The following is a 12,554-nucleotide window of genomic DNA, read 5'->3' on the forward strand; positions in this document are numbered from 1 at the left end:
GTCTGAAAGTGTGTGGGTTTAAGTATGCAAGTAATACCATTTCTTTTGTCTAATTTTGAATGTCATTGCCCCTTTCTGCCAATACTAGAGTAAATCCTGTATTTAGTCTACCTTTGCTCGTTGCTAATGCTTTGCAATCAAGTATTTTGTGTCCCTTAGTCATTTCGGTGGTGATGCCTTGTATTGTCTTGGATGTCTATCGAATGTGATATATTTTTTACAAAAAGACTAAAATACCTCTTGCTTTCAAGTTTTCAACTTGGTAAAATTTGTTAAATTTGTTACTTGAATTTTCAAATCAAACCTTGAGAGCAAGATAGGGTTTGGGAAGGAGAAATTGAAGATTTTTGTCATGAAGTTGAAGGTGAGGATATATGTTGGTTCGTTTTATGTTAGTCACATTTAAGAACGAAGTCAAACAGCTTGCATCAACCATTGGACCCTTATTAATAAATTTGTGATTGTAACCATATCATTCAAGCTGAATTTTGTCATAGAGTTGGGCAAAATTTTCTATCCAAGTGGACATTCTCACTTAAGTTTGTGTTATTCAAGTGGACATTCTCATTTTCGCTTTGTTTTGCCCCCCACTCTCATAGCTTTGACAAATCGCATAGCCATGTTCATCTTCTGCACAAGAGTGCTCAGAACATTGAATTACTATGAACTCTTTTATCATTGAGTGGTCCTTCGCCGAACCGATTGAATCAACTAACGTTTTAAGAACTGATTTTAAAAATCTCCCTATTTACCGAAAGATGTAACTTTGCAAAAGAAAGAAACAAGGTAATTGAAACCTTAAAAAAAATAGGGTTTTCATTTGTTTATGATTTTAATTTGGAAGGATCACTTTTATAATCCAAATCAAAAGTAACATCAGATTCTGGGATCGGTTTATGCTCAAAATCAAATTGAAATGCCTTCCCATGGCAGTAGATTCTGGAGCTATTTTAAGAATTTGATGCCTGGAAGAGCCATCAACCAAAGAGAATTTCCCTACTTTTTTTCATATTTTCCCCTATATGGAAGGGAAAAAAGTCCTCCCAAATGGACTATAATTGGGCAACTATTATCCAACTTAACCTGGCTTTGTCTAATATGTAGTTAAAGGTTCAAATTCAGCCTACTTCACTTACGGGCTCTGAAAATTTTCAAGGCTCACAAATGACAGTCGTTTAAAAGCCCCTTAACATACCTACCTTGTAAATTTGCATGCCTGAGTTTCCATTGGACCTTTTACTGGTTTCTTGCACTCCAGAGAAAGATGGTTTAAGTACACATCGAATTGCTAATAATATTTTTCCTTGGAAGAATAGTGCTTTTAACGAGAAGGAACAACAGTTTACATAAATCATTTATTAATTCATTTTTTTTTATGAAGTCTGTAAGTTCAAACAAAAGGGACACCATCATAACACAAAGTTCAAAGCTTTCTATAACTCCCCCAACACACTCAATACATAATTTGAAGACTGATAAACATGGTCTGCGTACGTCTTGACAAGTACTACAATCATATCAAGATACTGCACAACAAAAATTAAATCAAATTCGACACGGAAGAGACCTATGGGACCTAATAGAATCGATAAACACTGGGGGAGACACGATACAAAATAAATAACATTGGGCCCTGATTGATAAATCTTGTTATTTACACAAGGGCAAGCAAAAAAGAGAAGGGATTGGATTACCTCTCATGGGTTTCAATAGAATTAGCAGTTGACACCACATTGACCTCTTGAAGTTGCTTTTGTAGCATCAGAGGTGAAGGGATCAATACGTACCCACAACAAAGAGAAGATGGAAGCGAGAAGGATTGACCAGACAATAACGATAGTTGGGGTACGGTTTTGCCGACCCAACAAACCCTTCAGGAATGGATACAGATGAACGATGACCCATATTGCAAAGAACAGCTTCCCAAAGAGGGGGCCCCACGATTGGTATCCACTATTTATTGCATAAGAGACACCTGCCACAATACCCACCATGTTCACAATAAGGACGGTGGTTGGAGGAATGAGAAGCGCCGTCCACTTGAACACGTATAGCTCTGCAAAGTCCCCATCTTCATCAGATGCCTTGGACGTGACAGTAAAGTTGGTATCAATCCCAGCAAGCACTTTTAACAACCCTTGGAAGACGGCAAAGAGATGTGCCGATGTACCACCAATAACCCAAAACTGTTCATTTCTCCACCAGTCATCAATCCCAACCCCACTCCACCTGAGCTCTAGAATTCCGGTCGCAAAAATTGAAACAAAGAGCAGAATGAACCACATACTAGCAAAGTTGCTTATCTGCACGTAAATTTATGACTAGTTTAGCAGGTTTCAGTGCTTGTTAAGTCAAAAGTTGTAAAAGAAATGACAAAACGGATTATAAATAAATAGAGATGTGGTCGTGTTTTGGGCATATACATACATGTACCCATTTTTTTTTTCAATGGAGTGATACTAAAAATATGCCTAAAAGGGTGTATAAGATGAATTTTTGCTGACCTCGGGAATAATAAATTTATTGGTGAGGAGGCAAACCGCTGGAAGTATACAATAAGCAAGCAGAGGAATGGAGGTGAGAGGGTAAACGATGGTATTTATGTAAGCCAGTCTCTCCAACAGCTTCAATCTTCCATTGTAACTATACCATATAGGACAATGCCTGCTCAGCAGGATTTCAACTGATCCCAATGCCCACCGAAGAACTTGATTCAAACGATCTGAAAGATTGATAGGGGCAGACCCCTTAAATGCAGGACGAGGAGGCATGCAATAAATAGAAATCCATCCTCGAGCGTGCATTTTGAACCCAGTCAGAATATCTTCAGTCACAGAACCGTAGATCCACCCAATCTGATTGCAGAAAAAGAAAGAAAGCTCAGTTAATAAAGCATGTTTAAGAACAAAAATCACACAACAGAAGCTGAATATTATTTTAGTTCACCTCTTTTCCCCATTCGGACTTGTCCTCGTAACCGCAGCTAATGACATGGATGGCTTCTTTTAGCAGAGATGCGGGATTGGTGGACTGTGGAATCCCTCCCTGTTCCATGAAAGTGGATGCAATAAAAACTGGGGACTGACCAAAACGCTTCTCTAAGCTCTTTTGTGACATAAGAAGTGATCTCTCATCATCGTATCCTGAAAATACGATGAATGTGGTTAAAATGTCAGCTTGAGTGGACCAGCATTCAATGAAGTCTAAAATAAATCAAAATGGAAAAGAGATAGTTCGAGGATTTGTCCCAAAAAACACACCCTCTAAACCCTCTTCAATGTCTTCCATGTTGAAAATGGGAATGGTGGATTCAGTTCTTTTCATTGCTCGCTTCTTGTCAATGTACTTCTTATTCCCACTCCTTCCTTTCTTTCTTGATCCACAACAACTCTTCACAATGATGTTTGGTTGTAAGTCGGCTTCAGTTAAGACTGGATCATACCCATATAGGGCTTGTCTGTTGAAACAACATCCCGTTCCAACATAGACTGGACCCTGGATGCCATCCAATCCTTTCAAGTTGATCTGCAAAAGACGGCAACAATAAGAATATATTCTAAAACCTAAGCACAACTGCACATATAATGGAGCTGAATCTTTTCGGTTGACTAAACATGATGTGAAACATACATCAAAGAAGACAATGTTGCGATTGGCATATCGATCGTGAAGATCAATGCCGTCAAATCTTTGCGGGAACTGAACATAGCAGGTTTTCTTTCCATACGCAGGGTCCATCATGAAACACATGGCTTCTCGAAGAGCTTTGCTGTTATTGAAGTAGTGATCACAATCGACATTCAGAAGATAGGCACCATTGGTCAGAACAGCTGACACTCGAATCTGGATCACAATTGACATTCATAAGCAGTTGTATTGATTACTGGAAAATGTGCTTACAAAAAATACAGACAAACTAATGAAACTATAATGTACAAAAATTTAGAGTACAAACCAAAGCATTCATTGCTCCAGCTTTCTTGTGATGCTGGAAGCCTGGTCGCTTTTCACGAGAGACATAAACAAGTCGTGGTAGCTCATTTCCATCTGTATCAAGCCCCCCACTGTGGCCTAAGAACACCTGTATTTTCAAACAATATGAGAGGAAAAAGTGATGTCAAAGCATCCTTGGGAACTTTTCAAATAAATAATTCTTAGGAAGGGTGATGTACCTGGATCATGCCAGGGTGATCCCTTGGGTTATTTCCAGGCCAAGGAGTGCCATCCTGCATTGTCCAACCTTCTTCAGGCATTTTCTGCGCTTTGGCAACAAGGGCATTGATCCGTATCTTGAATTCTTCATATTCTCTCTGAAACCAAATGGTTCAATCCTATAAGTTGTAAGAGAAATACCAAATCTATCCCAAATTGATACACCTGTGCTAATAAATGTATCAATATGTGGTGGCTCAAAACATAGGTCACTGGGTTCCATCGCATAGTTTGCCACTTACCTTCATTGCCCTACGTTCTTTAACAAAAGAAGGCTGTATTTTATCCTTCAAGTAATCTATCTTTTGGGCGAAGTAGAACTCTGGGGCCCTAGGTTCAATATTGTGCTTCTTGCAGAAAGGAACCCACTTCCTTGCAAACTCTGAAGTCTCAGATAGAGCTTCAAAGGTCAACATTGCTGAACCATCATCTGAAACATAGCACGAGACTTTGTCGACAGGGTAATCCACTGCAAGGATGGATAACACAGTGTTGGCTGTCACTAAAGGGGGCTCTTTGAGAGGATCGACTGTACTAACAAAGACATCTATTGGAGCTAACTGTGACGGCTCCCCCTCCCGATCGTATCTGTCAAAATAAATTAATATTAATAAAACAATACGTTACAAGTAACCCTAGAACATAAACAGGATGGGAATTTTAATTAACCAACCTCAGTGCAAGCCTGTCGAGGTAAGTTTCACGGTTGATAGGAGACCATTTTGGAAATTGATCCAAAAGCCAAGACAAGGCAAACCAAATCTCACAAATAACTGATGTTAGCCACAAAGGGTAAGCATCATTCACGGGATGGGTCACACGGTATTGCAAGAAGAAACCCAAGATGATAAGCCGGAGTATGATAACAATGCGGTAAGGCGTAAGGTGGGAAGAAGAAATAGGCACCACCCGGCTCAAAGGTTGACGAGCATCATCAGCCCTGCAGTAGAGAAAAATGGACTTATTTAACTCTATTCAACTTATTGAAGTTCAGTTTCAGTGTCTATTTAGGTGAGCTTGGAAAACGGATATATTTTATAGAAATATCTCAACAAAGAAATGTGATTTTCCAGAAATAATGGAAATATTGTGAAAACTTTCATTGAAAACTTTAGGAAACGATAAAACAGGCATGAAAACAAAGCCATAAGTCATACACTACAATAAATAATGGAAATATGACCAATAGCAATATGTTAAGCCGTGGAGTGGGTAACTAAATCTAAGAATTTGACAGCCAAAAACAATATATCATACATGAAAACAAAATTAATCGTCACATTAACTAGATACACTTAAATATTAAACACCAACTTCAACTAAAAAAAAGTCTATTAAATACTATGTTCAGAATTTATTATATTTTCTATTAAAAATATATGAAGGAATTATTAGTATATTAAACTAATTTGAATGTGAACAATAGCATTTGCATGCTGAAATGCTTAGAATTGATCAAAGTAAAATGATATACACACCTAATCAATCCTAATTAATTGCACTAAGGCATGAATATTTTGCACAATTTACAAGTCCTATCCATAAGAAATTTTTTCTTTATGAATAAGTATTGAAAAAATAAAAAAGAATATTTCAGTCAAAATTCATTGTTCATCAATCAATGAGATATTTCCACCAAAATATGGTATTTTATACATGAAATTTGATTATGTCGGTCAAACTTTGCTATTCATTGGAATATTCTGAGAAATGAATAGTGAAATCCACTTAAAATACATATGAAAAAAAAAATCTCAGTAGAACCCTATCAAAATGGAAATATTTTAAGATATTTCATGGAAATATATTGGTACTCGAACAAAGTTGAGCTTAAGAAACTTTTATCTTGAACAAGCCAGTCCTTACATTTGCATATCTTCCCCATTCGATCCAGTGCCTTCCATGTCTCCCTTTCCATCAGTGTATTTGTTGGTCATTTGCATCGTATTCTTATCCTGTTTGGTTTTCCAACGCTCAACTCTTTCCCTCCAGTCAACATTTCCAAGCCCATAGGAATTCAAGTCTTTTGAAGGGTCCACAGTTCTCACTGGAACTGTTACCATATGATGGAGAACACAATCAGAGGCTTCTTCAAAGAATCAAATGAGTACAAAAGGAAGCTTATTCACAAAGATTCTGTAGTACCTGGTGTGCTTGGATCGATATAAGGAAGTGAGTGTACACGCTTTTCACCAGAACCCAAAGGACCCGAGTGTGTGGTTCGCACAGATTGGTTGTCAGGCGTAGCATCGGGTATTTCCCCGGAGACCTGAAGAAGTCAGAAGTATGGTAAGTAAATAATGGTGTTGAAACAAACATAGAACATGTTCACTTCAATAAATAATTTGCTTGTTGTAAGAAAATTCACAAGTATATTTTCAAACTTTGACAGGATAATAGTGGTGCTTACTGAAAATGAAGAATTATTGTATTTCCATTTTTTCTGTTCAGAGCATAGATTAAAAGAAAAGAAAGCGAAAATATGGTCCAAGGAGACCTATACAAGCTAACTAGGAATTTGTAAGGCTCTGTTATAAACATAAGAAAATTTTCAAGCAATGTGAAACCAAGCTGATTATGACTTCTTAATCAATGTGAATCAAAATAGATCATGATGTCCAGCATTGGTTGGTGGGTAGTGATCAATATTCAAGAACTCAAGAGCATGGCCAAGTTAACTTGGTTTGGCAAGCCAGGTATCAGGCCTCCATGTTCAAAATCTGTTTTAAAAGAAGTAAGCCACTTGACAATCAACTGACCACTTGTTTATAAAATCAACAATGCTTCTTATTGACTTGACCTAATGCAAATCAGGAATTGGAAGACTAAATTTTCTGTCAGGTATGAATTTTTTTTATATCAAGGGAAGTGGAGTACCAAACAAAAAAATGGGAAAAACACAACAACAAAAAATCAAGAAATGTCTGTTTGGAATGTGCACATACATCACAAAGTTCTCTCATTCGAAATGAAAAATCAGAAACACTAGAATTGGGGAAGGGAACCATAAAATTTAAAAAAGATTAAAGGGCTAAACTGAGAAACCAAAAGATACAACTAGATGCAGACAAATAATTCAACCCAACAAATGAAGAAACACCAAATATAATGTGTATGTGCAGATGCTCTAAGAAACATACTGGCTGCCCATTGGTGAGAAGTGGAATAGGACGCTGAGACTCATGTCTAGAAGAAGAAGAAAGCTCAACATCTTCGCTCTGCCACTGACGCATTGCTTTAACATTTACATGGGAATAATTGAACTCATTCTCCAAATCATCAATATCATCCTCTTCATCATCTCCCTCCACTCTAGGACTACCTGAAATTCACATAACCCATTAACTCAATTCAAAATACAATCACAGTAAAGATCGAATGCAATGATATTAGCCATTTATGATCCATAGAAGACATATTTTGACGCCAACTAGACAAATATGTTACGAACCAACAAAAGCTAACCTTTGTGTCTTTTGTACCTAGTCTTGCACTGGGGGCAAGACTGGTTCCCATCTTTACGCTCGTACTCGTAACAAGCCCGGCAAACCGGGAAAGCACATTCATTGCAAGCTACAAATAAATCACCTGTGGCTGTAAGCCCAACAGTGTCTCCACAGATCTGACACACTTGGCCATTCAAAAGATTCGCAGGCTTGTTCTATATCACCCACAGAAAGAAAGCAATTAGAATTAAGCCTTAGCTATCAAATCAAAGAAAGCAATTAGAATTCTTACAGGAACCAAAACAAGATTGTGCATTGTTAACAAAACTAGGAATCCAACACAATAGGTCTCTCTAGTATACATTAGAAATGAATCAGAAAAAATGCTAGTATACAAAATCATATAACATTATTTATTCCTTAATTATTATTGTATTCTATACAAGTGATGGATGAGACATGATTTGTTATTATTACATCTCAATAGGATGGAGAACATTCTTATACAATTCAATTGACCTGCGTAGCAACCGATTCGTACACAGATTGAATCTTGGAATCAACTAACAGAACCTAGCTAGAAACCCCCACACTTAAGTACCAAATTCACTGAGAATAAAATACTTTAATTTAGACATATACACAGTCCAACAAACAGAAGCCCAGGACCGAAATGTGAGAATCGCCGACTAACACAAAAACAACTCAAACTAAGTAGATCTCACTGAAGGGGAAAAAAAACTGGAATATCGACTGAAAAAATTATCAAAACCAGAGTCAACTAAACCAAACCTGCAAAACCCAAACCAAAGTGCAAGACTGTTTAGAATGTAGAACTAGATCTCATCTGAGGAATAAATAAAAAAATTGACTTAAAAAACTATCAAAGCCATAGTCAACCAAACCTGCAAAACCCAAACTAAATGCAAGACAGTTTAGAGCGTACAACTAGATCTCATCTGCGATACCCATATACACAAATCTCAATGAACTTAACCATCAAAATCCCAGATTTAGCCCACGTAAACTACAGCCACAAGCTAAAAATGAAAAAGCAGGCATGGAACTCCATGGGATCTGAACTAAAAAGACACAAAAACAGCAAATTTCATAGAATCTGACCATCAAAACCTCAGATTTCTCATAGGGACATTCAAATCTGGAAACCCCCAATAGAAAATGCAACTAACTGTACCAATTACAGTAAAAAAAATCCAGAATTATAAAAAAGATATCAGCTTGATAAACCCCTTAATTTAGGACTTCTGGATCGGGAATATCTAAATCCACAACCGATTTAATCGATTCCCATTATCCAATTACATAAGAAAATCCCAAATTTAAGCTCAAAACTCACTACGATCGGATCCAATCATGAAAACAGAGACGCCCGTGCAGAAAATTTAAAAAAAAAAAAAAAAAAAAAAAAAAAGCAATTTTGAAACTGAAAATCGAATGGGTCAAAGTAAAACACACCCCAACCTCTCCATCGTGTCTAATCATCACGAACTCATTTCGATTGTGTGATCCAGCAACCATTCCTGCGTTTACTTCCATGGCTTCCAAGAGAGAAGAGAGGGTGAGAGAACCAAAATTAACGTTTTTTTTTTCAAGATTTCGGGTCAAATGAGGTGGAATATCGCAGATCAGAAGTACATTTCTGCTCTCAGTGATGGATCTCTCGAACAGATTTCTCCTAATCAAGAGAAAAACGATGGGCACTCTCTACTTCAACGCCCATCAATCTCCAATAGTCTCTCTGTGAACTCCCTACTGGCTTTATCTGTATCTGCTTTATTTTATTTATTATTACTATTATGTTAATAAAATAATTAGTGTCCATTACCGGCTAAACCAGTAACTTGGGCCCACTCAAACGACTAGTGCAACTGTGCAAGAGATCGGCTAGCTACAGCTCTGAATTCGGCTACAGGCTTGGCTAAAGCGTGATTCATTGCTTACTCGTGCATGGATCAGTTATGTACGCTCTGTTAAATTCATTTTCCAAATTACAATGTCTTGCATGGCGTTATATTGTATTTTAACCCTCTATCCATTATAGTAATTCAGTTATTTTGAAAATCTAGAGTTTGAAAAACATTTTAGAATTCAAATAATTCCATAGACAGGGCAAAGCCAAAATACGGGCTCGATCCATTGTCTACAAGATATCTGATTATCAAAAAAGAAAAAACTATCAAGATAAAGTCGGATATCTTCAATGGTAGATATCATTTTACAAAAAGATTATAGACGAGATTAAATTGATTAAAAATAAGGTATACTTTTAACTATGATTTGAAGATTAGATTTTTTAGTTTAATTAGTGTAGATGGAATCGATATTTAAAATTAAGAAAAATAGGTACTAAGCTGATGAATCAATGGCATGATGTCATGTGTGTTGAAGTATTGATGAAATACAAACACAAAAATTACTTAGTCAACACTTTTTCTATTTCAATACACATGAAGTCATGCCTTTGATTCATCAATTTAGCCTTGATTTTTTTTTAAATCAAATATTTACTAATGTAGAGTGGGGTAAGAGGAAATCCAACACATGACGTATCCCACTATCCATCCCCTTTTAACTGTCGTTTTGGGTCGTGGAACCTAGAATAGAGGCCTCTAATGCACTATCTATACAACCATATTTTTTGGGTCATGAAATTTAAAAGACCCAAAATGGGTTTCTCCACTTGGGTATTTATCTTTTTCTTTTTTGTAAGGGAAAAAATTCAAACAATTAATAAAAAATAATTCAATTTCAAATAGTTTGATTTTTTTTTTTTTGTAAGCAAAAAATTAATTTACGTGCAAGAAAATAAAATCCCCATTAAAAGTTATTTTTACAAGAGAGAGAAGATCTACAAAACTAATAAAAATAGAAGATGATCTACTTGTTAAGGCATGATTTGCTAGTTGATCTAGAACAATGTTTGCTTCTCCTCGCATGTTTAATGTCCTAAGAACAAAAGGTTGAGAGCTGCTTTTATTTTTCAACTCCAATGATCAAACTTCCATGGATAATCATTATTAAGAATAATTCTAACAATAAGAAAATAATCCAATTCAATAACAAAGGTTAGACCCAAGATATCGATTAGTTAAAGAGCTTCACCAACTGCTCTACATTCAACATAATTACACATATCCATCACCAGAGTATCATGAGGTCGCAATTAACATATTACTCGATGAATCTCTAAACAAACATCCACCTCTAGTGAGATTAGGATTACCACAGTAAGAATTTTCCACATTGAATTTTATCCAATCATTACGAAGACATTTTTAAATATGAATTGAGTTAAAAAGATATTAAAATATTTATGAATAGTAATTTTTGATAGCACGATTGAACTATATAATATCCCATGAATATTCAAAATAATTATTCATAAACCCTTGATGACCCATAAATGAGTATGGGTATCTCCCTTGGAGTTGCTCTAAGGGATGGTTGCCATGAGTTTGATAATATAAGGTATGTATTAAATATTCAACAAAATGTGAAAGTTATGCTATAAGATCCCTATCAAAGTCTTGGACTTGAGCCGAGCCGACTCACTTAAAGAAAATGTTTGAAATAAAAATTAGTTTATGATATAAAGAAAATAATTTTTTTTGTTAAATAATAAAGACGCGCTCTTGCTGTTAACAGCCTGTCTCCAGTTTCGTACCCGGAAATTTGCGGTAGGTAATAAATTTGGTCTTTGTCCACGTGTCAAGTCTCTAATAGCTGTCGGTGGATTCCATTTTCTCATGTCATCCCTTTAAATATCCTTCAACTTCCTTGAAATTTCAGAAGTACCCTCTTCCGTTTTGAGACATTTTAATATGAGAAAAAATTATTTCTCTTTACAAGATCTCGTAGCATCGGCACACATGGCGCACGTTTAAGAAGATGGACCTTGTTATACGACAATCATATTACCATATTATCACATCATAATATTATGAATAAACACCACAAATAATTTTATTATATGATATAATTTAATAAAATCCTTATTATATTTATTCATAATAATATAATGGTATGATAATATCACAGCGGTTGATATATCACAAGAACGTATCCTGCAATAAAGATGAATGATTTTGAAAAGAAAATTATAAGATTTTCTTTTAGAATTTGAAGATGAGGACATTTAATTTTTTATTTTTTTTCATCTCTTTAAAAGCATAGGACATTATCTCCCATATTGGCAAAAAATAATTGGGAGGCATTTCTAAATTATCCTTAAAATAAGTTTTTTTAATAATAAAAATTACCTAAATACTCAAATCTTCAAGTTCTAGCTAAAAAAATCCTCTATTTTTGCTTTTTAAAAATATGTAATGTTAAAGTTTTTTAACTTATATGATAAATTATGTTAAATCCGCTATGTGACAATGGGATGCAATTTAAAAACATAAATGCTAATGAGGGTGTAGCGACAAAAAAATCGTCGTTGCTGGCTAATACAAGTTACAACTGCAAAATCTCTATAATTATATCTTATCATTGAGGTTTGAAGGTAGATGTAGACACAATCTCATGGTTGAGATAGTGTAAAAATATTTTACCAATATAATTTGTCCAAAAAGTTATAGAGTTTTAGCTCAATGTTGAGGATGATGGCATTTAAGTAATTTTTACAATATTCTTAAGTAGATCAACGTCAAGGGTGCCATGTCATCAGTTTCAAAACAAATGGATATCCAACATTTAGATCCCAAAGAGATATGGGATTGTCGGTGAGGGCCAAGTTGTAGTTTCTCCCTGCTAAATTATATCCTATAAAAAAGACTTATAATTGGAAGTTGTTACTTATTTAAAGGGTTGAAATTGAATAATATTATTAGAAAGTTAGGTTGATTGTCAATTTTGTTACCTATTGGACTCTTT

The 12,554-nt window shown here is 35.4% G+C and overlaps 1 protein-coding gene across 2 annotated transcripts; it reads right to left on the bottom strand.

The window, feature by feature from the left end:
• Window positions 1–1,341: 1,341 nt before the first annotated feature.
• LOC147411911 (putative cellulose synthase A catalytic subunit 1 [UDP-forming]) lies at window positions 1,342–9,434 on the bottom strand. 2 transcript variants are annotated; one of them, XM_086453700.1, is made up of 14 exons: window positions 9,141–9,434; window positions 7,678–7,873; window positions 7,353–7,534; window positions 6,358–6,481; window positions 6,079–6,265; window positions 4,886–5,152; window positions 4,455–4,800; window positions 4,173–4,310; window positions 3,956–4,081; window positions 3,631–3,843; window positions 3,261–3,525; window positions 2,947–3,143; window positions 2,505–2,855; window positions 1,342–2,303 (listed from the first exon to the last, which is right to left on the bottom strand). In XM_086453700.1, the coding sequence occupies exons 1-14, from the start codon at window positions 9,213–9,215 to the stop codon at window positions 1,716–1,718; spliced, it is 3,255 nt and encodes a 1,084-aa protein (XP_086309826.1). In that variant the 5' UTR covers window positions 9,216–9,434; the 3' UTR covers window positions 1,342–1,715. The 2 variants fall into 2 exon arrangements, with proteins under 2 accessions (XP_086309826.1, XP_086309815.1); XM_086453689.1 differs by having other exon boundaries at window positions 9,135–9,434.
• Window positions 9,435–12,554: the final 3,120 nt, after the last annotated feature.

Source organism: Akebia trifoliata, chromosome 1 (genome assembly GCF_017979445.1).
Source record: "Akebia trifoliata isolate Shusen 1 chromosome 1, ASM1797944v1, whole genome shotgun sequence".
NCBI classification, from domain to species: domain Eukaryota; kingdom Viridiplantae; phylum Streptophyta; class Magnoliopsida; order Ranunculales; family Lardizabalaceae; genus Akebia; species Akebia trifoliata.